Raw genomic sequence first — 27,695 nt, 5'->3', positions numbered from 1 at the left:
TTTTTAACAGGATGGACATAATGTCTAAACCAGGGCCCTACTCCAGGAGCCCAAAGATGTGACATTCATCCCTGGTTAGGCTTCCAGAAGGGAAAGGTAACTAATTCACAAACAGGTGAACCACAGGACACTGGGGAGTGGAACCGTAGGTGAGGCTGACTAGGTAAAAGACTGAACATGCCTTTAACGTTCACTCCAATGTGTTTTGAATTACCAAGTAAGGAACATCGTAGCTGGTCTCCCGGGCTCAGATTTGACATAAGAGGACACATATGTCACCTGCACCTCACATAGTGGATTTGGGCTCAGCAGGAGGTGAGTGCACCGTGACTGCCTACAATCCGGGCAGCGCGGTCCAGACCTACAGGAGTGACCAGACGGTAAAGCACCGTAGACTGGCACTGAGTTCAAGTCTCGAAATCCACAAAAACGACCTCGCCAACCCCCACTCCCAAGGGCGCGAAGGCAAGAAACTGCAGAAAGCGAAGCTGACTTAGAATAACTCGTTTTCTCGCAACGTCTTCCCTTTTCATAGAATCACCCCTTCTGCCACTATAATAGCTTAAGCTGTGTTCAATTCAGGGAAATTTGGGGGTAAATCGATGGAGTGCCTTCGATCCCTGCTTGGTTCGTACCCAAATCCGTGGTTGAGGGGGAAAAACGAGGCGAGAAGTCTGTACTTAGGCAAATCTACGCTGGGAAACCCGAAAGACAGAAGGTACGGGGAGTCCGGTGCCCGGCCTCGCCCAGCAGCTCCTCCGACTGCTTCCGCTGCCGCCGCCATCCCTGCCTCCCGCGCCAGAATTCGAGCGGGAGCCCGGGCCGCTGCCGCCACGGCTGGCTGGCCAACCTGCGCGCATGCGTCCTCCGCCCGAGGGAGGTTTTTCTTGCAGGTCCCAGAGGCGAACCCTAGAGGGCGGGGTGGTTGAGAGCTGCCGTCAGCGGCTTCCGGCGGCGAGCAGGCGTGATTGGTGGAACCCAGAACAGGGGGCGGGGCACCGGGAAATTCGAATAGGAGAGGCGGGCCAACGGAGGGAGTGGAATGGACGCGGGGGGCGCCGCGCCGCTCAGGCGACGCGAGATGGCGGCGGCGGTCTCAGGTACGCCACCCCGGCCTGGACGGGGTGCCAAAGTCTGGAGCCTGGTGTGGTAACGCCCGGAGTCTGGTCCGGCCTCTCTGGGTTGTCGCGGAGAGGCCGAAGTGGCGCGGGGAGGGGAAGGTGGGAGTGTGGGACTTGCGAGCGGGCCGGCCCCGCTCGCATTTTCCTGCTCATTGTTTCCAGCTCTCCGCACGGGTCAGTGGGCCGTGTTAAGACCCGGTTCCGACACTAGAGCTTTGTTTGAGCCTAGCTCACTTGCCGCCTTTTGCGAGCCGCAGTTTTATTGTCGAATGGGGACAGTGACCCCATCTCGGGAGATGAGTGAGCGAAAAGTAGGTGACACTGAACCGTAAGGACCAAAAGAAAGAAGCTGGATGCACGTTTGACTGTGTTCTTGACGTGCTGTTTGAGTGAGAGGAGATCCCGGGGAGATGCAGGGAGGCCGAGGTTCAGACCGGCCGCAGCTGGGTGTATGTTGACAGCCTTAGATGTGCTGAGGTCCCGGACCAGGGAAATAAGGGTCTAGCCGTGGAAGTCAGTGCCCTTTTAGGGTTGGAAATGTTGTTGGGACATTCGGAATCTTGTAAGTGCGTATTTGTTTACAGATGTCTCTGCTCTCTTCCTGTACACTGAGTTCTGGCCAGTGATTATGGTGGGGACGGTAGTAATTGATTTAGTCCCCTGCTGTTTGTCAGGCCCTGGGAAAAACAGAGCTATTTAGCAGAATGTCAGGCACAAGTTGAACGCTTGCTAGGTGCCAGGCATAGTTGTAAGCACTTTGTGGTGTTGAATCATTTAATCGCCACACAATGCTACGAGATTGTTGGCTGTTGTCCTTGTTTTACAGATGTAAACTGAGGTGAAGATGGGTTAAATAGCTTGCTCAGAGTTAACACGACTAGTAAATATTGGGGTCTGAATTTGTGCTCAGGCAAGTCCTACTCTAGAGCCTCTGCTCTTTTTTTTTTTTTTTTTGAAAGATTTTATTTATTTATTCATGAGAGACACAGGCGGAGGGAAAAGGAGGGAAAAGCGGGCTCCATTCAGGGAGCCCGATGTAGGAATCTATCCTGGAACTCTGGGATCACGCTCTGAGCCACCCAGGCGTCCCTAGACTCTTGTATTATAAAAGCAGTTGTTTACGTATAACTCTTCTTTTCTTCTCCCCTAGACTGTGAGCTTTGGGACAGGAATGGCACGTGAACCACTTTTATGCTGAAAACAGGAAATAAACAAGCCAATGATTTATGTTAATTCATTCATCAAGTCTCAATTTGTTGAGCAGATACTTCTTTTTTTTTTTTTTTTTTAAAGCAGATACTTCTTGAGAGCTACTGTGTGCCTGGTACTGGGGGTATAGAGGTGACCAGAGTAAGACTTGTTTTCACTGAATTCAGTTAGGTGGAGCAGACAGATAAGTCTGCAGCTACAGTGGAGTATGATGAGCGCTTGGATGGAGAGAGCCAGAGAGCCATGGGTATACTGTAGTGGGGCAGTAATTTTACAAGAGGTTTTTTTTAGAAGAGGTAAGGTATTTTTACGTCAGTCATATGAGGGGAGGGATGTGATAAAGTAGATATTCCAGGGAGAGAGTATAGCATGTGCAAGTGCCCAAAGCTGTGAGAGAACTTGGCATGTTGTAGGAACTAAAGGAAAGTCATTATGGCTGAGAGCTGGAGCTTACAGTGCAAGGAAGGAAGGGAGGAAGTGGAGAGAGAACAACTGGAAACAGGGAGAGCATTGGGGAGACTGGTGAGATGATGATGAACTTTGCAAAGATTGTGCCGTGGTTCTAGAGAGAAGTGGACTCATTTAAAAAAGACAGAACTGGGAGGAGGGCAGCTGGGTGGTTCAGTGGTTGAGCATCTGCCTTTGGCTCAGGTCACGATCCCAGGGTCCTAGGATTAAGTTCTGCATCGGGCTCCCCACAGGGAGTCTGCTTCTCCCTCTGCCTATGTCTCTGCCTCTCTCTGTGTCTCTCATGAATGGATAAATGAAATCTTAAAAAAAAAAAAAAAAAGGGCAGAAATGGTACCTGGGTGGCTCAGTCCGTTAAGTGTCTGCCTTTGGCTCAGATGGTGGTCTCGGGGTCCTGGCATCGAGCCCCATGACAGCCTCCCTACTCAGTGGGGAATCTGCTTGTCCCTCTGTCCCTCCCCACTGCTCGAGTTCGCTCTCTCAAATAAATCTTTTTTAACAAGGCAGAATTGACAGGTGTTAAATGAGTAACTGACTTAGGTGGTGAGAGAGAGAAGGTGGAGTTAATCAAGGAAGACCCCCATCTTTGGGATTGGTTCCATTCATTTATTCTAGAGAGCACAGAAAGACCAGGTGGCAGAGAGATGGAGAAGGGTTCTGTTTAGGACAGGTGGGGTTTGAAATACCTGAGAATGGTGTCAGAGGAGGTGTCAGTCAGGGCAAGCTGGAACCTGGATCCTAAATTTGAGAGTGAGCTCTGGTTTGGAGGTGTGGATTAGGAGTCATCAATTTTAATTACCATTAAAATGGTAATTAAAGCCAAGAGAGCAGATGACCATACCCATGAAATGAATCAGAGTAGTTGTTTTCGACTAGAGGCAGTTTTGTTCCCTATGGGGGCATTTTTAATATCTAGAGACATTTTTGGTTGTTATGGGAGGGGGGCAGTGGCACGTGGAATGCTACTGGTATATATGTGCTAAACATCCTACAATGCACAGGATGGCTTTTTAAATTTTTTTTTCCTGGATGGCTTTATTTTTATTTTTTTTATTTATTTATGATAGTCACAGAGAGAGAGAGAGAGAGAGAGAGGCGCAGAGACATAGGCAGAGGGAGAAGCAGGCTCCATGCACCGGGAGCCCGACATGGGATTCAATCCCGGGTCTCCAGGATCGCGCCCTGGGCCAAAGGCAGGCGCCAAACCGCTGCGCCACCCAGGGATCCCCCTGGATAACTCTAATAAGTTATCCAGCCCAAAATAATAGTGCCATAGTTGAGGGACCCTGTGCTAGAGAAAGGATAGAAGGAGCTCAGGAAAAATATTTAAGACTGGCAGAAATTTAGAGTGAGCAGAGTTCTTTATTTTTTTTAATACAAATATTACAGCACTGGGTAACAGAAAAGAAACTCACATAGTCCCCATCAAGAGAAAACCGTCATTAATGATTTTGGGTATACACACATGTACATGTAAGTATGTGTTATAACCCGTGGATAAGAAATAGAAGCACAGGGCAGCCCAGTGGTCAGCAGTTTAGCACCGCCTTCAGCCCAGGGCGCGATCCTGGAGTTCTGGGATCAAGTCCCAGGTTGGGCTTTCTACATGGAGCCTGCTTCTCCCTCTGCCTGTGTCTCTGCCTCTCTGTGTCTCTCATGAATAAATAAATAAAATCTTAAAAAAAAGAAAGAAAGAAAGAAAGAAAGAAAGAAAGAAAGAAAGAAAGAAAGAAAGAAAGAAAGAAAGAAAAGCACAGAAAAGTCAGGCAGTTCATTGACTGGTTTTTTTGGGGGGGGGAGCAAATGTCAACTCTTTTAATCCTTATAACTCCAGAAGATGCTGGTCTACAACACCTTGACAATTCAAAGCATGTCCCACCAGCAGCATCCACATCATTTGGCAGTTGGTTAGAAATCCAGAATCTTAAAACAACAACAACAACAACAACAAAAAAAAAAACCTCTGGCATCACTTCAGGGACTGAAGCAAAATCTGCATTTTAACAAGATCTTACAGGTTATTTGTGTAAGCCTGACAATCTACATCCCACCGGACCTACTTGTAGAGCAAGGAAAGAAATGGGACTAAGCTTGGGAATACCCACAGTATAGCCAGGGTAGAAAGAGTTTCCCTGAAATGAGTTTCCCTCCCAAGGTATCCCCAGGTCCAGTTCATTTTCCCTGCCCCTCTGTCCAGGTTATGAGGATCTCTGGTCTACTTAAGATGCTGAGGTTTTGTTTTGTTTTCAGGCTCTGCTTATTCTTTTGAGGAGCAGAGAGACAAAATGTGGCCTATGAAACAAGATGTAATGGGCACAGGCCCCAGGAATAACTTGCTAAGGTGCTCCGAAGAGCTACTGCACCTCTCTCAGCTTCTCATTGGTAAAATGGCACGGATAGAACCTACCTCAGGAACACTGTGAAGATTAAACAATACCTGACATGTAGTCAGTGCTTAATAAATGTTAACGTTTGCTAAGTACACAATATGGTTTGCACTCCCCAACCTTTACATAATCTTGCTCCTCCAACCTCTGGCCTACTCTGGGCAAGCTGCTATTCATCCTTCAGAACTCACTGTATCAAGTACCTCTTCCTGCAAGACTCCTGTTACCTCTGGCAAAGCCGGCTCCTGCTGTTTCCGTGCCGCCACCACATTTTATGCCTAAAAACTTACCTTCTCTATTCTAGGAGCTGGTCGCTGTCGGCTAAGCAAGGTGGGGGCTGGTAGGCGCCCACCGCCAGCCCGAGTAAGGGTGGCTGTGCGGCTGCGGCCATTTGTGGATGGGACAGCTGGAGCAGGTGATCGCCCTTGTGTGCGGGGCCTGGACAGCTGTTCCCTGGAGATTGCCAACTGGAGGAACCACCAGGAGACTCTCAAATACCAGTAAGGTTCAGGCTGCCCATCCCTCTCCTCCCGCCTCCCTCCTCGGCTGCTCACGTTATTGCTTGCCCACATGGTTTCTCACACATGCCTCTTTAGGATCCTTACTCCTTCGCTAGCACAGCTTTGTTCCCCACACCTTCGTTTGGTCTTCCAGAAACATTCATGGGTGCCCACTATGACAGGTCCTCTGTAGGATCCTTGGGGAAAGGCCGAAGCCTGAACCAAACACACTACTGTTAGCAGGGGAGCCCTACCTAGGGTCAGGGGAGGTGGTGTGGGAGGGTTTGGAGGAACACAGACCAGCCAGCCAACGCAGGCTGCAGCTGGACTGTGTGAGAGAAGACCATCCAGATTTGGGGACAGAAATCACAAGGACAGCTACTTTAAAACCCCATTGGAGATAGGAAGTTCAGTCTCTTTGGCCTGTCATTGGAGGCTAGGGGATTGGCAAACTACAGCCTGCAGGTCACATCTGACCTGGAGTCTTCTTTGTAATGAAAGCTTTATTCAAACAAACCATATTTGTTCATTTACATACTATCTATGGTTGCTTTCTCATGATAATGACGGAGGTGAAGAACTGCAAAAGGAATCATATGGCTCACCAAGCCTGAAATATTTACTGTCTGGCTCATTACAGAAAAAGTTTGACAACTTCATTCTAGGCTCTTGGCAATTTGTCTTGTTTTTTTTTCCAGCCTCGTTCTCTCCCCCAACACAGGCTACAGTCCCCTTAAAACCCTTACCTCTGGGGATCCCTGGGTGGCGCAGCGGTTTAGCGCCTGCCTTTGGCCCAGGGCGCGATCCTGGAGACCCGGGATTGAATCCCACATCAGGCTCCCGGTGCGTGGAGCCTGCTTCTCCCTCTGCCTGTGTCTCTGCCTCTCTCTCTCTCTCTGTGTGACTATCATAAATAAATTAAAAAAAAACAAAAAACAAAAAAAAAAAACCTTACCTCTGCTGTGGCCTCAGCCAGAGTGCAGAGAGTAGACCGCAGGTGTGTGGAGTCTCATCTTGTTATTGACAGCATCCTCTGCTTCGTTCTGATGTACAGATATTACTTTCTCTGTGTACTGTGTCGAGAAAAAGACTGGAAGCCCCCGCCCTTTCACACCGTGCCTTGTCTGCATGCTATTTTTGATACTTGGAATATCTTTCTCTTCTCTCTCTGGCAAAATCCTCTTTCCTCAGGCAGAATCAGTTACACTTTCTAGTGTGTCCTCCTCTCCGTTTCCTGAATCACAGTAGTTTGGATATCTTTCTGTCCCACAAGACGGCAGAACTTCCCCAAAGCAGGCATCAGACTCATCTCTGTATTCCTAACACTGGGACAGGGACTGGAGCAGAATAGGTGTTCTGTGAGTGCTTTCCAAGGTCCTTATATAAAAAAAGGGATAGAGACTCTTTAAATCCGAGGCCCAGGGGCACCTGGGTGGCTCCGTTGGTTAAGCATCTGCCTTTGGCTCAGGTCATGGTCCTGGGATCAAGCTCCGTGTTGGGCTCCTTGTTCAGTGTGGAGCCTGCTTCTTCTCCCTCTGCCTGCTGCTTTCCCCTGCTTTTGCTCTCTCTTCCTCTGTCAGATAAAATAAAATCTTTAAAAATCAATCAATCCAGGGCCAGTGTTACCCTCTAAGTCTGGGTGAGAATGGAAGCCTCTGTTAATTCTCTCATTTTCTCCCTGCCTATATATAGGTTTGATGCCTTCTATGGGGAGAAGAGCTCTCAGCAGGACATCTATGCAGGATCAGTACAGCCCATCCTAAGGCACTTGCTGGAAGGGCAGAATGCCAGTGTGCTTGCCTATGGGCCCACAGGGGCAGGTAAGGGAGCCAAATAGGGAACAGGTATGGGCCCAAAAGGGCTTAAGAGTGGGGAGGAAGATCTCGCAGCAATCTCCATTCTTTCCCCCAGGGAAGACGCACACAATGCTGGGCAGCCCAGAGCAACCTGGAGTGATACCCCGGGCTCTTATGGACCTCCTACAGCTCACAAGGGAGGAGGGCAGCGAGGGCCGGCCCTGGGCCCTCTCTGTCACTATGTCCTACTTAGAGATCTACCAGGAAAAGGTGAGGCCCCATTCTGGTTGGGAAGGGGAGAGAAAGGTCAAACAAAATAGGATCCAGTTCTTGACTGTGAAGCTCTGCCCTAGCAAAGAGGCGAGACTGGAAAGACAGAGAATGGGGTAGCAGATAGTATACCTCTGACAGTCCAGCACAAGAAAGACACTGATGCCCTGGAAGTAAGCAGCTTGTGTCTAGAGAACTGGCCCTACCTCTCTCTGCTCCAACAGGTATTAGACCTCTTGGAGCCCACATCAGGAGACCTGGTGATCCGAGAAGACTGTCGGGGAAACATCCTGATTCCAGGCCTCGTGCAGAAGCCCATCACTAGCTTTGCTGATTTTGAGCGGCACTTCCTGCCAGCCAGTAGAAATCGGACTGTGGGAGCCACCCGGCTCAACCAGCGCTCCTCCCGCAGTCATGCTGTGCTCCTGGTTAAGGTGAGACCACTGACAGGGTGAGGACCTGAGGAGCCTCTACAGGCTGAATTAAGTTGGGGGCCCTTGCTCTTAACCCCAGGTGGATCAACGGGAACGGCTGGCCCCATTTCGCCAGCGGGAGGGTAAACTCTACCTGATTGACTTGGCTGGCTCAGAGGACAACCGGCGCACGGGTAACAAGGGTCTGCGGCTGAAGGAAAGCGGAGCCATCAACTCCTCCCTCTTTGTACTGGGCAAGGTGGTGGATGCCCTGAACCAAGGCCTCCCTCGTGTACCTTACCGGGACAGCAAGCTCACTCGCCTGTTGCAGGTTAGGCTACCCATCTCAGGATGAAGAGGGGCTGGAGGAGAACATTCTCAGGTGTGCTGGGAGGTTGGGGAACAGCAGTCAAGGAATGGAAACATGGGGTGTCTGATCTGCCTATCCCTGCCCAATCCCTCAGGATTCTCTGGGTGGCTCAGCCCACAGCATCCTCATTGCCAACATTGCCCCTGAGAGACACTTCTACCTAGATACAGTCTCTGCACTCAACTTTGCTGCCAGGTCCAAGGAGGTGATCAACCGGCCTTTTACCAATGAAAGTCTACAGCTTCCTGGTGAGGACTGGGGTTGGCAAGAAAGTGGAGGGCAGATCTGGACAACTGGGCAGCACGCTAAAGCTGCCCAGCATTAGCACAGAGGCTGACCTGCCCCCACATCTTCCCTAGTCTTGGCACCCATTAAACTGTCCCAGAAAGAACTGCTAGGCCCGTCAGAGGCAAAGAGAGCCCGAGGCGCTGAGGAAGAGGAAATTGGGAGTCCTGAGCCCCCAGCAGCTCCAGCCTCTGCCTCCCAGAAACTGAGGTGAGCAGAAGGGGAAGGGCCCTGGGGATGTTCCCTTCACTGTTGTGTGTGTTAAGTGCAGAGAGCAGTAGTGGGCTTAGTTTGTCAGATCCTTGAGCTGCGAACTGGTTCCTCTCTCATTGACTTTACCCCAAATCCTACTCTACAGAACTCACTGAAGTGCTAAGCTCAATCTCCAGCCCTGGTGTGCTGTCCTGCACCTGCAGGAAGCCATCCCTTTGAGTTCGCAGCCCCTCAACATTTACCAACCCCTTTAGGCAGGCAGCAAAACCTCGCATTTGCAGGCAGCTGTTTCAAGGATGAGCATTTTAACTTCTGTCTCAAGGAGAAATCTGGATCAGGTCTTTCAGGTCTAGAGGATAAGAGCAAAGCAAAGAGATGAAGAGCCGTGTCTCCCTGAGACCTCACAGTCTGTGCATTAGAGTCCAACATCTCCATGACTACAAGGGGCCAGCTGCTGTCCTAATTTGGCTTCTAACCTCAATCTAAAGTTTCTCAACTAAGTCCCTTCTGTGTGTGCAGCCTCTCCCCCGTTCTGATAGCTGCACCTCATGGCCAAGGTTGCATGAGGTCCTAGGTCACTGCCATTTAGTGGTCTTGCTTTCTATGTCTGGCCACTGGGCCCTCCCTAATTCTAGGGAGCCAGCTGCAGTTTTACTTTTGCCCGGCTTCTACCCAAGCCCAAATAAAGCATCTAAACTATTTAAGTCTGAAGACTAGTGAACAGAGGTGACCTGAAGAGGTCAAGGATTAGTACATACTCTGTCCACCCCCCTCCCGGGGATGGAAGGGCTCTACTGTCGTTGAGGATGGATGGCATACAGAAAAACGCACTTGCTTAGAACCCCATCTTAATCTTGTCCCTCAAGCTATCTGTCAGCAGTCCCCTCTCCTATGTGCATAAACTCAAGAGAAACCTACACCCTGTACATGTGTTGTAACATGTGAATAGGCAAAGTCTCTGCCAGACAGGCATCCCAGGTAAACTCAGAGATGAGGCATGTAAGACCTAGTCAGACCTTGACTTTAGGGATTCAGGAAGGGAAGACGAGAACTTCAGTTTTTTGTTTTTTGTTTTTTTAAGATTTATTTATTTATTTATTTGGGAGAGAAACAGGCAGAGACACAGGCAGAGGGAGGAACAGACTCCCTGCAGGGCACCCAATGTGGGACTTGATCCCGGAACTCTGGGATCACACCCTGAACTGAAAGCAGATGCTCAACTGCTGAGCCACCAAGGTGTCCCAGAACTTCAGTTTATGATGCAGGAGAGATAGGACAGGGTGCAGTATGGAAGGAGTTACTGCTTCTCTGACAGCCAGGGAGGAAGAAATGACTTCAAGTGTTCACCCATATTTTCTGATCCTGCTCTTCCTACATATTTGCACACAAAGAATGCGGCAGTCCCTGTCCTTGAGGAACTAGTTCACAGTATATGAAGGAAGGTACACAATCAAGTTGGGGTTCATGGGAAAGGTGGTGTCAAATTGACTGATAATTGTGAGGGGAAATAATACCAAACAGAAGGAACAAATGTTAAGCATGGTCATACTCAGATTAAGTCAGGACTCAGTTTGAGGAGAACTTTCCTACTGCCCATGGGAAGAAGATTTGGCATTTGAGGTCTTCAGTGGCTTTCAGAGTGCTGCTGAATCTTTCCCCAACTGCTCTTCCAGAGAAACCGGCACACAGCCCTTGTTGTCACAGTCTTTGCCTTTCCCTTAAGACAGTGACTGCCGGCAGAGCAGGGTTTTAGAGCCTGAGCATTTGAAACTCAGGTGTGCATTAAATGCCTGTTCTCGTTGGATCTCTTGGCATCCCTGAGAGGTTACCTGGGCAAGCAGTGATTGATCTCATTCACCTGATGAAGGCACTATACCCAGAGAGTCTGACTGACTTTGCTCAAGGTTGCCCAGCAAGTTAACACCAGAGTCTGGAATCATAGAATATGCCATTTTAAGGGATCATGGGGGGAGTCTTGCTGCTTTAGAGAGGGTGATGAGAGAAGGGGTAGATGCAGAGTAACTTTTGTCTGCTCAGCCCCCTGCAGAAGCTAAGTAGCATGGATCCAGCTGTGCTGGAGCGCCTCCTAAGCTTGGACCGTCTCTTGGGCTCCCAGGGGAGCCAGGGGACCTATGGGCTGAACACCCCAAGACGAGAGCGGATGGTGCTCATGAAGACAATGGAGGAGAAGGATTTGGAGATTAAGGTAAGTGTTGGGAAGGTGGGGGCTGGGATCCCTACTGGCTTAGAAAAGCAATCTGAAGATCTTCAGATAAAGGACACCAAAGGCTGGACCAGCATCCAATTTTTACCCAACACTGGAATCCCTGTTCTTCAGCTTCTGCTTGAATGTCCTTAATGTGGCCAGACTGAAAAATAATTGAGGTCAGCTTTGAGGAGGTGAGGGGGTGGAAATCCAAGTGAAAGGAACAAATGTAAGATGTCCTTTCTTAAAACCCAACTCAAGTTAGGACTTTCTACCTGAACAGTCCCTTTCCTTCAGTGTTTCACAATGGGTCCCGTTCCACCTCCAAGCAGCCCTGATCATGAGGAAGCCCTTAATTATACTGGGCTCCATTTGTCTCCTGGTGGCTTCTCTCCTTGGTCCTCACCCTGCCTGCTAGTGCGTCAGAGCCCTGCATTCACTTTCCTGGACCACTGCCCTTCAAGCTGTCTGAAAGTTGGTTCTAGGTCAGACGTCTCCCTGATCTTTTCCAACAGAGGCTTAAGATGAAGCAAAAAGAACTAGAAGCTAAGGTTCTGGCCCAGGAGGCTCTGGACCCAAAGGATAAAGAGAATTCCTCTCCTGCAATACTCCGACCACTTGCCCGCCGCACAGTCACAGTAGCTAAGCCCCTGAAAAAGGCTGTGGTGATGCCCTTACAACTGAGTAAGTTCAGCTGTGGAGACCAGGGGAGCCCAGATGATAGAGCCTGGGAAGGGAGGAGGTTTATGGAACAGCTTTCATCACATCACTCGTGCTCTCTCCGTATTGCAACTGCGGGGTCGGGGGTTGAGGACTGCCTGAAATAGAGCTTGGGTGCGCTCTGTTCTCAGGCACTTAGTAGGTCGGATAGACGGACAATATGTGACTGATTACTATGCAGTAACAGCTGAGACTTTCAAATATAGATATAAGAAAGGTCATATGGAAACAACAGAAGAGGAGGCTCACTTGGGCTGGAGGGGAACTGGGGAATGAGAAATAGAACCAAGTGAGGGAGGGTGAAAAGTAGCCTCTGCCATGATTCTGGCTCATGATTCTTGCCTTCAGTTCAGGAACAGGCAGCATCTCCCAATGCTGAGATCCATATTCTGAAGAAGAGAGGGCGGAAGAGAAAGGTGAGAGCAGCTGGCAGCTTAAGCCACACTTACAGCGGAGAAGCTAAGACTAGTGAGCTCTAGTGGGAAGAGCACTGGCCATGGAGTTAAAAAACACATACCAGCTATTTATAAGTTGCTCATCCTCTGAATGTAGAGATACTTCACAGCATTTAGGATAAAATGCAGTATGTATCTGTATACCTAGCAGAGAGGGTGTCTGTCACCTGTTACTTCTCTTTCTTCCTGCTGGCGCTCTCCCTCAGTCAGCAGCTACTTACTAGGTACAGTGTGTAGCCTGAGTCTCACTCCACAAAATTAAGAGGTCACTTAGGGGAAACATGACCTAAACACTCAAGAAATGAACACTGGAAGAGTTACCTAAAAACTGAGATGATGTATGTGGTGGGGGTGTGAGTATCATTTATTAAGTACCTTTTGTGTGCCTTCCTAGGAGTGGAAGAAAGCTCATTCTTTACTTTTCAGAGATGAGGCAAATTTAAGAGCTTATTATGTGCTTTATGTTCATTAATTCATTCCAGCTTCACAATAACTATCAGCAGTCTTTCACAATAAGAATCAGCCAAGAGAGTGACCCGAGAGAAGTGTGTCTGTTTTTGGACAGACACTTGAGGGAAAGAGAGGCTTGGGAGGGGCGGGGAGGTAGCTGCGCCTAGGCATCTAGCCTTGGCAGAGGAGTCTAAAGCAGTTTGCTGCCATGGGCTGAATAGCAAACTCTGTTTCTGTCACTCACCTCCCCCTGCCTCATAGCCGGAGTCCCTGGATGCCTCAGAGCCAGAGGAGAAGGCTGAGGACTGCTGGGAGCTACAGATCAGCCCGGAGCTATTGGCCCATGGGCGCCAAAAAATACTAGATCTGCTGAACGAAGGCTCTGCCCGGGATCTGCGCAGCCTGCAGCGCATTGGCCAAAAGAAGGCCCAGCTCATCGTTGGCTGGAGGGAGCTCCACGGCCCCTTCAGCCAGGTAATGGCCCAGGGAGGCCGGCGGCCCTGGAATGGAGTTGGGGGGTGGGGCAGGAGGGGCGACGCGGGACACCCCTGAGGCCCCTTCCCATCACTGCTGCCGTGCTGTCCTGCCAGGTGGAGGACCTGGAACACGTGGAGGGCATATCCGGGAAACAGATGGAATCATTCCTGAAGGTGAGCCCACCGCTTAGCCCCCTCCCTTCCCCAGCCTGTGCCCTGCACCCAGCTTTAATGCCCCTCTCCCTTTCCCTCCTGTGTTGCAGGCGAACATCCTGGGTCTCGCCGCGTGCCAGCGCAGGGCCCCCTCCTGACTGCCAGCTCCTTTCCTCTCTCTGCCATTTTTTTTAATCCTTATATAATTGCGTGTCGTGTAAATACAATTTTTACTCCGGTGTTTCAGCCTGATTCTTGGGACTGTGGGGGCGGGGCCAGGGGGTATAACTGCCCTTGGGTTGGGCCACAAGCTCCTCGGCATAACTTCTCCGGGCGCCATCTTTGGGAAAAGCAGGCAGGAACCAAGCGGGGCAGGATTGTAAATAAACCGCTGGCGTGGGGAGGGGGAAACGACGGTGGCCGAAAGGAAACAAAAAAGTAACGCGAAAGCCCGCGGACGGCGACCGTTAGGCGGGCGCGCGCTTCGAGTTTAGCCCCGCCCCATCTGTACCCCCGGCGCGCGCTCCCCTGTTCTCCCGCTCAGCAACGACAGCGGTTTTATGCGCGTGCGCGCGAAATAACGGCCGCTAGAGGAGGGAGGAGGGGGGTGGAATCTTTGAAGGGGGGGGAAAGAGAGAAGCCGCCCCGTCTCCCGCGCGCCCACCACCTGCGCCATCGTCAGCCAATCAGCGGCCGTCTCAGGGGTCTCGCGCTTGGGGCGACTTGGGCTGCTGGGTGGCTCCCCCGTCCCTCCTCCCGCCAGAGTCCCTCTCGTACCTCCCCCCTCCCGCTGGCCTCGCGCGCGCTCGCGCTCGCGCCCGCTCCAGCCTCTTGTGTGTCCTCGCGCCCCCCGCCCGCCCTCCCCGCGCGCAGTGTGCTCCGCTCCCCCCACCCTCCTCCTCCTTCCCCCCTCCCGCTCGCCCCGCGCGCCTCCTCCCTGGGTTCCCCCTCCCCCACTGCCGCCTCCTCCTCCTCCCGCCCCAGGGTGAGCGCGAGCCACCTCCCTCCCTCCCTCCGCCATGGATCCCGGCAACTGGAGCAGCTTCATCTTCCAGGTAACAACCCCCTCCCCCCGCCCCCCCCACCCCCCCTTCCCACACCCCCTCCCGCCCGCCCTCCCTCCCGTCCCACCCCCCCTCCGCGCGCCCGGTGCGCGCGCAGCTGTCCCCCTCCCTCCCTCGCGCCCTCCCCCGCCCTCCCCGAGGCGCCGGCTGGGCGCGCGCGCGGCGGGGGCCGAGGCTGCTCCCTCGCTCCCCCCACCCCGCCCCGCCAGGCTCCAACCGCCGCCGCCGCCGCCGCCGCCGCCGCCGCCCGGGCCCCCGCCCCCCGCCCCCGGCCCCCGGCCCCGCGGGGCCTCCCGCCCCCACCCAGGGGGCGTCGCCGCCGCCGTCGCCGCCGCGCTCCGCGGCCCGCCAGGCGCCCTCCTTCCCTCCCTCCCGCCGGCCGGGGTGCGCGGGCGGCGGGGCGGCCCGCGGGCCATGCGTTCGGCGCGGCCCAGCCCGGCCGGCCGGGGGCGGCGCCCCGAGCCCGGGCCCCGAGCGGCCCGCGCCCCCGGCCCCCGCTGAGCCCCGGGGGCCCCGCCGTGGCCGAGGCCATGTTCCCCGTGTTCCCTTGCACGCTGCTGGCCCCCCCCTTCCCCGTGCTGGGCCTGGACTCCCGGGGGGTGGGCGGCCTCATGAACTCCTTCCCGCCACCTCAGGGTCACGCCCAGAACCCCCTGCAGGTCGGGGCTGAGCTCCAGTCCCGCTTCTTTGCCTCCCAGGGCTGCGCCCAGAGTCCATTCCAGGTGAGTAGGGGCCGGCCGTGGCGGGCCGGGCGGGGAGGGCGCCGACCCGCGGCCGCGGCCCACACGGCGCCTTGTCTTCGCAGGCCGCGCCGGCGCCCCCACCCACGCCCCAGCCCCCGGCGGCCGAGCCCCTCCAGGTGGACTTGCTCCCGGTTCTCGCCGCCGCCCAGGAGTCTGCCGCCGCCGCGGCCGCCGCCGCAGCAGCTGCTGCCGCCGCCGCCGTCGCTGCTGCGCCCCCGGCCCCGGCCGCCGCCTCCACAGTGGACACAGCGGCTCTGAAGCAGCCGCCGGCGCCCCCGCCGCCGCCCCCGCCGGTGTCGGCGCCCGCGGCCGAGGCCGCGCCCCCTGTCTCTGCCGCCACTATCGCCGCAGCCGCGGCTACCGCCGTCGTAGCCCCAACCTCGACGGTCGCCGTGGCCCCGGTCGCATCTGCCTTGGAGAAGAAGACAAAGAGCAAGGGGCCCTACATCTGTGCCCTGTGCGCCAAGGAGTTCAAGAACGGCTACAATCTCCGGAGGCACGAGGCCATCCACACAGGAGCCAAGGCCGGCCGGGTCCCCTCGGGTGCTATGAAGATGCCCACCATGGTGCCCCTGAGTCTCCTGAGCGTGCCCCAGCTGAGCGGAGCCGGCGGGGGAGGGGGAGAAGCCGGTGCGGGCGGCGGAGCGGCCGCCGTGGCCGCGGGTGGCGTGGTGACCACGACCGCCTCGGGGAAGCGCATCCGGAAGAACCACGCCTGTGAGATGTGCGGCAAGGCCTTCCGCGACGTCTACCATCTGAACCGACACAAGCTGTCGCACTCGGACGAGAAGCCCTACCAGTGCCCGGTGTGCCAGCAGCGCTTCAAGCGCAAGGACCGCATGAGCTACCACGTGCGCTCACATGACGGCGCTGTGCACAAGCCCTACAACTGCTCCCACTGTGGCAAGAGCTTCTCCCGGTGTGCACGGGGCCTCGGCCGCCCACTGGGCGGGTGGGGAGGGAGGGACGGCAACGGAGGTGGCCTGGCCTTGGCTGGCGGGGAGGGAGGCGGTTTCTGAGGATGGGGACCGGGAGCCACTCCCCGGGAGGAGGGAGGATAGCCTCTCCCGGTTACCAGGGAGCGGGGGGTGGTACTTAGCCAAGGAGGTGGGTCCTCCGGTTGTAAGAAAGCTTCGCGTGGGAGGAGGAGCAGCCCGCCCTGCGGCAGGGGGAGGGATTTCCTGCCACACACGGGACTCCGGAGCCTCGGGTCGGGGCGAATTGCAGGAGTCTTTGGAAGGGCCTGTTGCGCTAAGTTAGGCAGATTTGGGAGCACGTCCACACTCCAGGGCCCTAACCCCAACCCCAACGTATTCTCAGGCCGGATCACCTCAACAGTCACGTCAGACAAGTGCACTCAACAGAACGGCCCTTCAAATGTGAGGTAGGAAGCCCGCCTCCTCCTGTCCCGGTTTTCATGATTTTGATCCTCATTGTAGCTGTCTGAGTTCAGCCTCTCAGACCCCCTTTTTCTCTCTTCTTTTTGCTTTTTCACTCCATTTTCTCATCCCTTCTTCAAGACCTTGTCATCTCACTCCCATTTCCTACAGATCAAAGATCCCCAAGGCTCTGATTCCTTTAACCTCTTGTTCCCCTCTCCCTGCTCCCCGAAGCTCTAACTCTCCTGACAACCCCCACGCCCCTCCCCCCTCCCCAGAAATGTGAGGCAGCTTTTGCTACGAAGGATCGACTGAGAGCGCACACAGTACGACACGAGGAGAAGGTGCCATGTCATGTGTGTGGCAAGATGCTGAGCTCGGCTTATATTTCGGACCACATGAAGGTGCACAGCCAGGGCCCTCACCATGTCTGTGAGCTCTGCAACAAAGGTACATGCTGAGGGATGCTGGGAGGGCCAGGGACAAAGGGTAGGGACGAAGCCAGAGGCCCTTCCACAAATGTGGGTTAAAGGTGCTGTAGCCAAGAGCTCACGGCTATTAGAGCCTTTTAGGAAGCAAGGGGAACAACATCCGAGACCGAACCTCATTAAGTTCTAAGAGGTCTTGACTGGAGGAGATGAGCTACTAGCAAGAGTGGGCCTCTGAGGGTGGGGAGGAGGAGCAGGATTCGGCTGCTTTGGGAAAGGAGCAAGGAGCAGTCAAGAGAGCCAGGTCCCAAGGGTTGGAAGGCAGGGTTTCAGCTGTGCATCCACATGGTGTGCTCTTTGGCTTCTGGGGCAAATGGAGTATGCTGGCAGGGGATTAACAAGCTCGAACCCTGCCCTAGTAGCAGAAAGCTGCTTTTAAACAGCTTCACAGATTGACTTGAGTAATTGGGATGAGACCGTATGGGGCCCTGGAGGGAGGGGACACAGCCGTCTCTGCTGAGGGTCAACTCTTCGAGTGGCTAGAAATCTGTGGCCTGTCACCCCGGGAGAGGTCCCCCTAGCCACAGAAAATAGGTTCTGTGGACACCAAGGCTGAGAAGCTGACACCACTCACCCAGGTCCCAAGCTTAGGGAGGGGCGGTGTTCCACCAGCCCCAAGAAAGTAGTTGGCCCCAGGCTACCAAGGATGTGGGAGGAGGACAGGGCCATCTGAGGAGGGCGTCCCCGGCCTAGGAGAACCACCCCGTCTCTGGGGTCTCCGCCTGGCTGACCCCCCCATCCCCCCATCCCAATCCACCCCCCCCCCAATAGGCTTCACCACAGCAGCATACCTGCGCATCCACGCGGTGAAGGACCACGGGCTCCAGGCCCCGCGGGCTGACCGCATCCTGTGCAAGCTGTGCAGCGTGCACTGCAAGACCCCTGCCCAGCTGGCCGGCCACATGCAGACCCATCTGGGGGGGGCCGCCCCCCCTGTCCCGGGAGACGCCCCCCAGCCACAGCCCACCTGCTGAGGGGGACCCCGCACCCACCAGGCAAGGCGTGGGGCATGGCTGGGGGGGGTGGGATGGGGTGTGTGGGACGAGGGGGCTCAAAGTGCCCAGTAGCGGATCTCAGGAAGGCCAGGGATGCCCATCCATCACTGAAGTTAGGGACACTTTTGGGGACAGGGAGGGCCCTGCAGGAGAACTGGGTAAGGTTGCAGGTGGAAGCCTTTGGGGACCAAACAGGAAGTGAGCAACGGCTGTGTCCCAGGGGAGGGAGTCTGGGAAAGAGTCTGGGGCAAGGGGGCAAGGCTCTTGCCGATCGGATTGCGCTGTGATCTCCTGGTGTTTCTCTCTGTGCAGGTACTGGTGAGGTTTGTCCTATGGCGGCGGCAGCAGCAGCGGCAGCAGCAGCAGCGGCAGCAGCAGCAGCAGTGGCAGCCCCCCCTACAGCTGTGGGCTCCCTTTCCGGGGCCGAGGGGGTGCCTGTGAGCTCTCAGCCACTTCCCTCCCAGCCCTGGTGAGCTCCAGGTTGGTGGTGGGGAGAGTGGAAAGCGGAGGAAAGTCCCTTGGTACCGTCTCCTCCTCCCCTCTCTCTTCCTACCAACTCCTCACTACTTCCCCACCAACCAAGGAGCCTCCAGAAGGAAAGGAGAAAGAGATGTTTCTTAGGGGGAATTCGCTAGGTTTTAAAGATTTGTTTCTCCTGCTCCTCTCTCCTATCAGACCTGACCCCACACACACCTGTCCCCTTGGTTGTGTTGAAGCCCCCTGGACAGTGGGCAGGGGTGGCAGAGGACAGGAGCGGCCACTGCCCTCACTCCCCCTCTCCTCTCTGTAGCCCCCTGCCCTGCCCGGGATCTGCAAGCCACCTCCTTGATGGTCCCTGCTCTCCTCCTCCTCCCATTTCCCCCTCCCACTACTGTCTGCTGCCCCTCCCTGGGGAGTTGGTGCTTTTTTTTTTTTTTTTCCAGGGGGAGGGAGGAGAGGAAGGAGGGGAATCAGAGATTCTGTCCCAGAGAGGGGAAAAGGTGAGATTGCAGAAGGGGCAGAAGCAGGGAAGGCAACGGTAGTACCTTCATAAGGTGAGGTTGTTTGGGGTCGGCCCCTAAACATCGTCCTAATTGAGAATCTGTCAGGGGAAAACAAGTCAAGGGGAGCAAAAGAAGGAGCCACTAGGGCCAGAGGCAGGACAAGAGATGGAATTTTAGGGTGCCAGGGTAAATGGGGGGATCCAGGGACTAGAGGTGCTTCCTGGGGGTGGGGGGAATGCAGTCACAGTGTCTCCCCCGTCCCTCTGCCACCCCAGCTCCAGCCCTGGCCTTTTCTTTTCATCCCTCTCCCCCACGACGGAAGCTGTGGCCCTGGCCATGTCATCGTGTTCCTGTGTCCCCTGCATGTTCCCCACCCTTCACCCCCTCCTTTTGCGCGGACCCCATTACAATAAATTTTAAATAAAAACCTGTCTCTGACTCTGGATTGGATGAATTGCTCTCCCCAAGCCTTCTGCCCCACCCCCAAGGAGTTTCTTGCAGGCCTAGTATCGGTCCCAGCCTTGCCCTGCCCTGTGTGGCTCTGGGGCGCTGGCTCCTCCCTCACCAGAGGCAGCACCAGTAGCTGCCAGCCTGATTCAGGGTGGGGCTGAGGCTCCAGTGACTGGAGAGCAGGTTCCAGGACTCCCAGGTCTCCCGGGAATACCCAATCTGGGCAGTCCCAGAATAGCCACTGGAGGTTTGAAGAGGCCAGGGTGAGAAACCCCAACAGTTACCAAACAAAAATGCTGCTCTTCCCGACTCACACACACTGCCTGCTGCTCAGACCCCAGCCGAATACCTGCACACCCTTAATGCCCTGAGAGGTGACTGGGCGGTGGAGCTGCAGAAAGGATGGGGAAGTCAGCCCTGGGACTGGGAGCCCTGAGGTTGCCGAGAAGAACTGCATTTCTCCCCCACCCATCCCCTTCGCTCTTGGTGTGATCCATTCAGCATTTACGGGGCTCCAGGGCCCCAGCCCCCTCCTGTTCCAGACTGCCCCTGCAGCCTTGGCCCTGGAATTCCCTTTTGAGCCCTGCTCCAGGGACCCGGGAGCCTTCCAGCACCCATTTCTGCTGCTGCTTCCTCGAGGGTAGAGGGACTTCCCGTACTGCAGGCTCCCTTTTCTTAAAACCCCACCCTGCTCCTCCTTGGAGCAGCCTCCCCAAGTTTTGCCTCATTTCCCCTCCCCGCCTTCTGCTTGTAGGAGTGCCACCACCGGGTCCCGCCTGTCTCACAGGTCCTGTCTCCTCGCAGACCCCTCTCCGTTTCCCCCAGTCCCCCGCCTCTGCCAGGACACCCCGGTGACCGTTGGCGGGAGGGGCCCAGGGCTTGGGAAGGGGGCACCCCCAGGAGGCGCGCGTGGGAAGGGGCAGGGAGGGGGCGCGAGTGGTTACCCGGCCGGTTGCCCGGGTAACGCGGGGCCTGGCACGCGTGGCTCCCTGGGGCTGGGCGGGAGGGGCGGGAGGCGAGCGAGGGGCGGGGGCGGTGCGCGGCAGCAGCGGAGCGTAGGGGAGGGGACCTGAGAGGAGCGAGAGGAGGGGACGAGCAGAGGGGAGGGGAGACCCGCCGCCTCCCTCCCTCGCTCGCTGACTCGCTCCCTCCCGGGCTGCGGCTGCTGCAACGGGGCGGCGGTGGCAGCAGCAGCGGGAGCAGTCTCGAGGCCGGCGTCGAGGTGAGACGGGGATGGACAGAGGCTGCGGGTAGGAGTGCGCGGACAGACGGCGGACGCCGGGAGGGCTGCACCGGAATGCAGGCGCCTGGCGGACTGGCCGGTGGTGCTGGGCGCACCACGCCAGTGGGAGGAGGAGGCGCCGTCCCCCGGGGGCGAGGGAATCCCTGCAAGAGGGGCTGAGAAGGGGCTCAGAGGAGCAGCCCAGGTCCCCCAGGGAGGGGCGGGGGAGTCTGCGCCCCAGACGCGCTGTGAGAAAACACCGGCGGGGCGCCCAGGGAGGAAGGGAGGATGCAGAGGGAGTGGAATGTAAATGTCGGTCCTCTGCCCGGTGTGCCTGTCTGCCTGTCGGAGTGTACGAGCGTCTGCACAGCTTGTTGATTTCGGGGTGCTGGGGCATTTGCTAGGATCTCAGAGTCTGGATCTTGTCGGGGAGACCCAGGAAGAGACCATGGGGAGGGTCCTGTTTACAAAAGGGTTAATCTTCCCAGGGCTCTCCAAGCAGACTTTGAGCAGAGCACTCCTCCCCAGGGATGTCCCACCCCAAGGCAAAGGAAACCCCAACTTTTCTTCCTCTCCCCAGCGGCAGCCCAAGGCTGGCCCTCCAGCTGCAGTGCTGAGAGCCACCCCTTTCCGCCTCACACCAAACCTGTCTCCTCCTCTTTCAGGACTGCTGCTGTCTCTGCTGCTCCAGCCTCTCCAGCGAGGTCTTCTCCCCTCTCCCCTCTCAAGATGGCAGCCAGCAGCTCTGAGGGCTCAGAGATGAAGGGGATAGAAGAGGGTCCCCAAAGCCAAGGAGAAGGGCCTGGCCATTCTGAAGCCAAAACTGGCCCTCTCCAGGTCCCAGCTGGGGTCCCAGATGAGCCAGAGGCCCTGCAGCCCGGCCCAGACATCACTGGGGCCCCTGTGGACTCAGAAGCTAAGGCTGGGCTGGCTCCAGAAACCACAGAGACCCCAACTGGGGTCTCAGAAACAGCTCAGGCTAGAGACCTCAGCTCAAACCCAGGAGGGGAATCGAATGCCATCCCTAGCCCTGAAGAAGCATGCCAAGAGCCAGCACCCAAACCAGAAGTGAATAAAGAGTTCACTGCAGACCAGGGTTCCGATCTGGGGTCTGCGGCCCCGCTTGAGCCAGCCTCAGAGCCTGCTCCCCAGTTGGACCCCCAGTCAGACCCTCAGCCAGATTGCCAGCCAGGTTCCCAGCCCACCCCCAAGTCAGATCTTCAGCCAGAGCCCCCCACCCAGGAGGACCCCACCCCTGAGGTCCTGACTGAGAGTGTGGAGGAAAAGCAAGAGAATGGGGCAGTGGTTCCCCTGCAGGCTGGCGGTGGGGAAGAGGGCCCAGCCCCCCAGCCTCACTCGCCACCCTCAACAAAAACCCACCCAGCCAATGGGGCTCCTCCGAGAGTGCTACAGCAGCTGGTTGAGGAGGACCGACTAGGAAGGGCTCACAGTGGGCACCCAGGATCTCCCCGAGGTAGCCTGAGCCGCCACCCCAGCTCCCAACTGGCAGGGTCTGGGGTGGAGGGGGGTGAAGGCACCCAGAAACCTCGGGACTACATCATCCTCGCCATCCTGTCCTGCTTCTGCCCCATGTGGCCTGTCAACATCGTGGCCTTCGCTTATGCTGTCATGGTGAGCCCCATGGGACCCTGGCCCAGGCCTGCTGTGGCTCCCAGCTTCCTGCCAGCACTGGGACAAAAACCCCAGGAGTAGTCTTGCCTCCCTCTCCTCTCTGCATGGATCTCACTTCCCAAGTATGGGGCCTATTCTAGCCTCTCCCTAGGACTTTTCCATCTGAGCCACCATTGCCCTACCCCGTCAGGTGGGAGGGATGTCAAGATGCGTTTTACCCAGCCTTGCTGACCTTTGCCCTCCTCCCCCTGCCTTTCCAACCCTCTTTCCTCCTTTAACCACTGTCCACGGGGCCTGCCCGTCTCCTCTGGACAACTCTTTCACCTGATCCCTGCTGGGCTGTCTTCTCCTGACCTGGGCCCATGGTGCCCCACCCCTCACCCTAACCCCAGTCCCGGAACAGCCTGCAGCAGGGGGACGTGGATGGGGCCCAGCGTCTGGGCCGCGTGGCCAAGCTCTTAAGCATCGTGGCGCTGGTAGGGGGGGTCCTCATCATCATCGCCTCCTGCGTCATCAACTTAGGCGGTGAGTGGGGGTCTGGGACAGGCCGGGAGGAATGGAAGGGTTGGCAAGGGCAGCTTTACTAACCCCTGCCCCTGCTCTCTCCTGTCTGTCCTCCCTACTTCTCCTTTGTCTCTCCTTGTCTCTCCCCACCACCGTCTCTGTCTGTCCCTCCCTCTCCTCTCCCACAGTGTATAAGTGAGGGGCTCTGCCCTGCATTCCAAGACTTTTCTTCCTGTTGGGAGCTGCCTTGGGCCCATCCTCCCCTGGGGGGAGCCCAGTCGATGGCCCAGGCCCGCACCCATAGGGACCAAGGGAGCCTGAGCGGCCTTGTTTACAGCTTCTTTCCTGCTCCTGCATCCTGCCAGGCTCCTGTGCCAACCGTAGGCCTCTCTTCTCCCTGCACTGTTTTCACCCTCCCTGCACTTCTGCCTGCATTCCCCCCCCCCCCCGCCTCTTGGACTCCTTGCCCCTGCACTTCTAGAAACCTTCCTGCACTTCTGGAAATCTCCCTGACCTGAACGTCTCCCAAACTCTCTCTGCTCTCAGCCTCCCTGCATCCCCCCCAGCCTCCCTGCACTCCTCCCAACTTCCCCAATTCCCTGCACCTCTGCCCCAGTGTCCCCCTTTCAACTTTCACTGTCTTGGCATCCTTCCCCATTCCTTCCTTCCTTCTCCCCTTTATTATCTCCCCTTCCCCCTCCACACTCCTTGCCCCCTTCCTCTTCCTGCCTCCTAAGCATTCCTATCCCCCCTCAGGATCCTCTCCTCCTCCCTCCTGCCACAGTTTTCTCTGCAAAAACTCCAGCACTTAGATCAGCTGGGGGAGGGCAGCGGTGTCAGGGGAGGGCTCCCCCGCCCGCGTTCCGACTGTTTTCTGCTGGGACCACCCAGGTCCTGACGCCCCCAGGGCGCCTCTGGGTCGCAGAGCTGGCTAGCCAGGTCGTGTCTGGGAACTGGTGCGGGGTGTCGCGCACCGTTGCTTAGCTGGGTTCTGAGCACCTGGGAGGAGGAAGGGGCGCGGCTGTTGACCCTTTCAGATCAGCCCGAGTTGACTCGCCCCGACTGGGCTTTTAAACTCGCTCTGCGAGTTTCTTAAAGGCATCGGGGCTGGGGTCATTCACGTGCATAACTAAAGAACCCCGAAATAGGACCAAAGCTCCTAGATGCAGGGAGCGAGTGAAGGGCGGGGAGCTCTATAATTATTTTCCAAGAGGACTAGGGAGGTTTGTTGCACGCGACAGTTCGCTAGGGAGGCGGGGACCGAGCTACGATGCCTTTCGGAGTTGGCGGGTTTTGTTTTCTTTAAAAAAAAAAAAAAGCGTTGGAAAAACACTAAAAGTCTTTAAAAAAAAAAAAAAGGATACATCAAACAGATTCTCCCTTTTTGTATGCCGGATGCTGCATGAGTCTGAAACACCAATAAACGGAGACTGCATGAGACTCGCCTCTAGCCTCAGTTGGTCCTTACGTCTGTCCGCCGCCGGAGCCCACGGTACTGCCCCCTTTCGGGCAGAGCCTGCTGGGTGTTTGCGCATGCGTCGTCCCGGTGGCCATCTTTACTGTGGGTCGAAGCCAATTGTGCCCGAGCCTACCTGCGCATGTGCAATCCTCCCCTTGCTTTCCTTTTCTAAGTAGCTTTGGCTAGAGCGGAGACTTCCGCGCCATCTCTGTGCGCCTGCGTACCGTGACCCTGCGCAGCCCGAGAGGCGGGTCCTAGCTCCAGGTGCGTACGGCGGCTGAGGTAGCTGAACTGCGAGGTGTGGGGAGAGGGCGCCGGATCCCGGTGTAGAGAGGGGCGGTGTGAAGGCGAGAAGAGCGTCTCCACGCCCTCTCCGGCCCAGAAAGTGGTTTCCGCTGGTCCCTAGGAATCTCGGAGTACCGGATCTGGATCCGTGGGGCGGGGTCCTTGGAGGGGACTCAGCGCCCCCTCCTGGGAACCGGCAGTCTCGTCGCTGGGACTGCTGTTGGAGCCCGGTTGGAGACATTCCCTGAACTCCTGGGGAGCCCAATCCCTCGGGGGAGGGGGGCGGGAGACCCCCCTGGTTTAGTACTCCTGCATCTCCTACCATCGCAGGGCCCCTCCCCTAGTAGCCTATGTCCCTTGTTCGTGGTCATGGAGACATTTCGGCCACCACGGCGGCGCCCCTGTCTGAAGAAGGGGAGGTGACCTCTGGCCTCCAAGCTCTGGCGGTGGAGGATACCGGAGGGTCCTCTGCTTCGGCCAATAAAGCCGAGGAAGAGGGGGAAGGAGGCCAGCAGGAGACCGAGCTTGAGGGGCCCGGGGTCGAGGAGGTGCAGGAAGAAGCCCCCAGCACCGAAGGGGAAGAGCATGCCAAGGGAGAATCCGAAGACTGGTGCGTACCCTGCAGCGATGAGGAGATGGAGCTGCCCGCAGATGGGCAGGCCTGGATGCCTCCCCCCTCCGAAATCCAGCGGCTCTATGAACTTCTGGCTGCCCACGGTACCCTGGAGCTTCAGGCTGAGATCCTGCCCCGCCGGCCACCCACGCCTGAGGCCCAGAGTGAAGAGGAGAGATCGGATGAGGAGCCTGAAGCCAAAGAAGAGGAAGAGGAAAAGTGAGGGCACACCCTTACACTTTGTTGCTGGGGCTTGCTCTCTTGGTGCCAAGAGAAAATTGGGTGGGGAGGTGGGACCTTGGAGCATGGAAAGTAGAGGGTTGCAAGGGGTGTGGGGGGAGACCCTCAGGCTGGGGTGTTTGGGGAGACCACCCTCACTTTTCACTCTGTCCACCTGTCCCAGACCGCACATGCCTACAGAATTTGACTTTGACGATGAGCCAATGACCCCAAAGGACTCCCTGATTGACCGGAGACGCACCCCAGGTACAAAGGGGGAGAGTAGGGGGGAGGTAAAGGACCTCTACTCCCACTGACCTGAAAGGCGACTCCTGAGGAGAGGCCTGTGTTTGGTGCCTTGATTGCTATACACAACTTGTAGCTGCAGGAGAGAGCATTCACCAAGCGGTGCCATCATTAACAGCTTGGATAGATACCCTGTCTTCTTTATGAGACTGACAGATGGTTCTATCATGCTTCCCATTCCTTTTATCTCCATCTCCCTAGAAGTTCAAGTCTTCTCCGTCCTTATCCCTATACCACTGTGTATATCTCCTAATCTGACCTGATTTCACACTCCAAGTGCCTTCCTGGAATTTACTGTTGGAGCCATTCTTGATTTCTTTCTCTCACCCCAGCATTTAAACCAGCAGCAAGTCCTGTTTAGCCCTGCCTCCACATTTCCAAGCTCATCTGCTACTCTCCACCCTCAGCCCACACCCTCATCCAAGCCATCATTTCTCTTTCTCTTTATTTTCTTTTAGAGAGGACATTCCTGGGGAGGGCGGGCAGGGGAGACAGAGGAAGAGAGAGAATCTTAAGCAGACTCCACTCCCAGCCCAGAACCCATCCTGAGGGGTGGATCTCACAAACCTGAGATCACAACCAGAGCTGAAATTAAGAGTCAGAAGCCCAACCGACTAAGCCACCCAGGCACCCCCAAGCCATCATTTCTTTTGCCTGGATATTTGCCATGGCTTGTAACTGGCCTCCCTGCGTCCATCCTCAGCAACCAAAATGATCCTTTCAAAATATAAATCATGTCACTACTTGATTTAAAATTCTCCAAAGGATTCCATTGTTGGGGGAAAGAGCATATCAAGAGGGAATCCAAACACCACAACTCCCCCTGACTTTTTTTGGGCCGCCAAAGTTTCCAAAGATAATTTATTTCCGTTTGACCTAAGATATCCAAACTTTCATCATGGCCTCAGAGTTGTTTCTTGGGCCACAACTTTCCTTCTCCCTGCCATACCCCAGCTCTCTATACCCTTTGAACAAACCTCCCTGTTCCTGCTCTGGGGCCTTTCCACTTGCTCTTCCCCTGCCTGGATATCTTTACCTTGGTTTTCACATTACTGGCTCCTTCTTGTAAGTCAGCCCTTTACTGCTTACCCCATCTGAGGCCCAACCTCAAACCCTACAACCTCCGTGACAGAGACCTGAAAATCTGTTTAATGAGCTCCCTAAGCAATGAGTAATATGTAGGCAGGTCTGGAGCACAGCACCTCACTCCCGTCCACATTTCTTACCTTCCTCTTCTCCAGGAAGTTCCGCCCGGAGCCAGAAACGGGAGGCCCGCCTGGACAAGGTCCTCTCAGACATGAAGCGACACAAGAAGCTGGAGGAGCAGATCCTTCGTACTGGCAGGGATCTCTTCAGCCTGGACTCAGAGGACCCCAGCCCCACCAGCCCCCCGCTCCGGTCCTCAGGGAGCACACTCTTTCCCCGGCAACGGAAATATTGAGTGTTGTTGCAGCCTTTAGCATGCAGAGCTTATACCTTCTGGGCTCTCCTTCCCTAACTCTGGACACTGGGAACTGGGCAAGAGGAGAGAGCTCCCAAGCTCCCAACACCGCACCTTGCCAGAAAGAGGACATGTGTGTGTATTTATGCTTTCTGTTGAACATTTATTTGGAGACCTGGGCTGAATTTTTGGAATCTAGAATAAAAAAAACACAAAGTTATTTTCTTCTAGAGGGTGGGCTGCAGCAGGAACCCGGTTGTGGAGCAGCCAGATCAGGATCCTAGTCACTCAGGTGAGGAAACGAAAATTAAAGCCACATGGGACAGAGATGAGCTCAGCATCTGCCCCCAATTCTCGTTCCAGTGCTGCCAGCTGGCTCTGAGGCGGGACCTTCCTGAGGGCTGAAAGGGCTGCAGTGCC

General features: G+C 55.9%; 4 protein-coding genes across 7 annotated transcripts; all 4 read left to right on the top strand.

Annotated features, from left to right (window-relative positions):
• Positions 1-1,029: 1,029 nt before the first annotated feature.
• Positions 1,030-13,731, top strand: KIF22 (kinesin family member 22). The gene is made up of 14 exons (XM_055341258.1): positions 1,030-1,100; positions 5,490-5,685; positions 7,378-7,505; positions 7,597-7,751; positions 7,976-8,185; positions 8,265-8,495; positions 8,629-8,782; positions 8,894-9,029; positions 11,070-11,238; positions 11,754-11,922; positions 12,307-12,374; positions 13,125-13,337; positions 13,454-13,513; positions 13,603-13,731. The coding sequence occupies exons 1-14, from the start codon at positions 1,043-1,045 to the stop codon at positions 13,648-13,650; spliced, it is 1,995 nt and encodes a 664-aa protein (XP_055197233.1). The 5' UTR covers positions 1,030-1,042; the 3' UTR covers positions 13,651-13,731.
• Positions 13,732-14,476: 745 nt separating this feature from the next.
• On the top strand, positions 14,477-19,575 carry MAZ (MYC associated zinc finger protein). Of its 4 annotated transcripts, XM_055341326.1 has the most exons (7): positions 14,477-14,547; positions 15,192-15,278; positions 15,362-16,218; positions 16,620-16,683; positions 16,957-17,128; positions 17,938-18,161; positions 18,474-18,612. In XM_055341326.1, exons 1-6 carry the CDS (start codon positions 14,512-14,514, stop codon positions 18,138-18,140), a joined length of 1,419 nt encoding a protein of 472 aa, XP_055197301.1. In that variant the 5' UTR covers positions 14,477-14,511; the 3' UTR covers positions 18,141-18,161; positions 18,474-18,612. The 4 variants fall into 4 exon arrangements, with proteins under 4 accessions (XP_055197301.1, XP_055197302.1, XP_055197299.1 ...); XM_055341327.1 differs by lacking the exon at positions 17,938-18,161 and having other exon boundaries at positions 14,483-14,547; positions 18,474-19,575; XM_055341324.1 differs by lacking the exon at positions 14,477-14,547 and having other exon boundaries at positions 14,986-15,278.
• A 1,131-nt stretch (positions 19,576-20,706) lies between these two features.
• Positions 20,707-24,390, top strand: PRRT2 (proline rich transmembrane protein 2). Its single transcript, XM_055340018.1, has 4 exons — positions 20,707-20,844; positions 21,482-22,448; positions 22,841-22,973; positions 23,141-24,390. The coding sequence occupies exons 1-4, from the start codon at positions 20,828-20,830 to the stop codon at positions 23,149-23,151; spliced, it is 1,128 nt and encodes a 375-aa protein (XP_055195993.1). The 5' UTR covers positions 20,707-20,827; the 3' UTR covers positions 23,152-24,390.
• Positions 24,391-24,517: 127 nt separating this feature from the next.
• On the top strand, positions 24,518-27,495 carry PAGR1 (PAXIP1 associated glutamate rich protein 1). Its single transcript, XM_055340019.1, has 4 exons — positions 24,518-24,675; positions 25,027-25,528; positions 25,713-25,795; positions 27,076-27,495. Exons 2-4 carry the CDS (start codon positions 25,047-25,049, stop codon positions 27,273-27,275), a joined length of 765 nt encoding a protein of 254 aa, XP_055195994.1. The 5' UTR covers positions 24,518-24,675; positions 25,027-25,046; the 3' UTR covers positions 27,276-27,495.
• The last annotated feature ends 200 nt before the right edge of the window (positions 27,496-27,695 follow it).

The sequence above is a fragment of the Nyctereutes procyonoides genome, unplaced genomic scaffold (assembly GCF_905146905.1).
Source record: "Nyctereutes procyonoides isolate TBG_1078 unplaced genomic scaffold, NYPRO_anot_genome, whole genome shotgun sequence".
Lineage (NCBI taxonomy): Eukaryota > Metazoa > Chordata > Mammalia > Carnivora > Canidae > Nyctereutes > Nyctereutes procyonoides.
The sequence above is the reverse complement of the archived record's forward strand: the minus strand, read 5'-3'. Positions and strand labels throughout refer to the sequence as shown.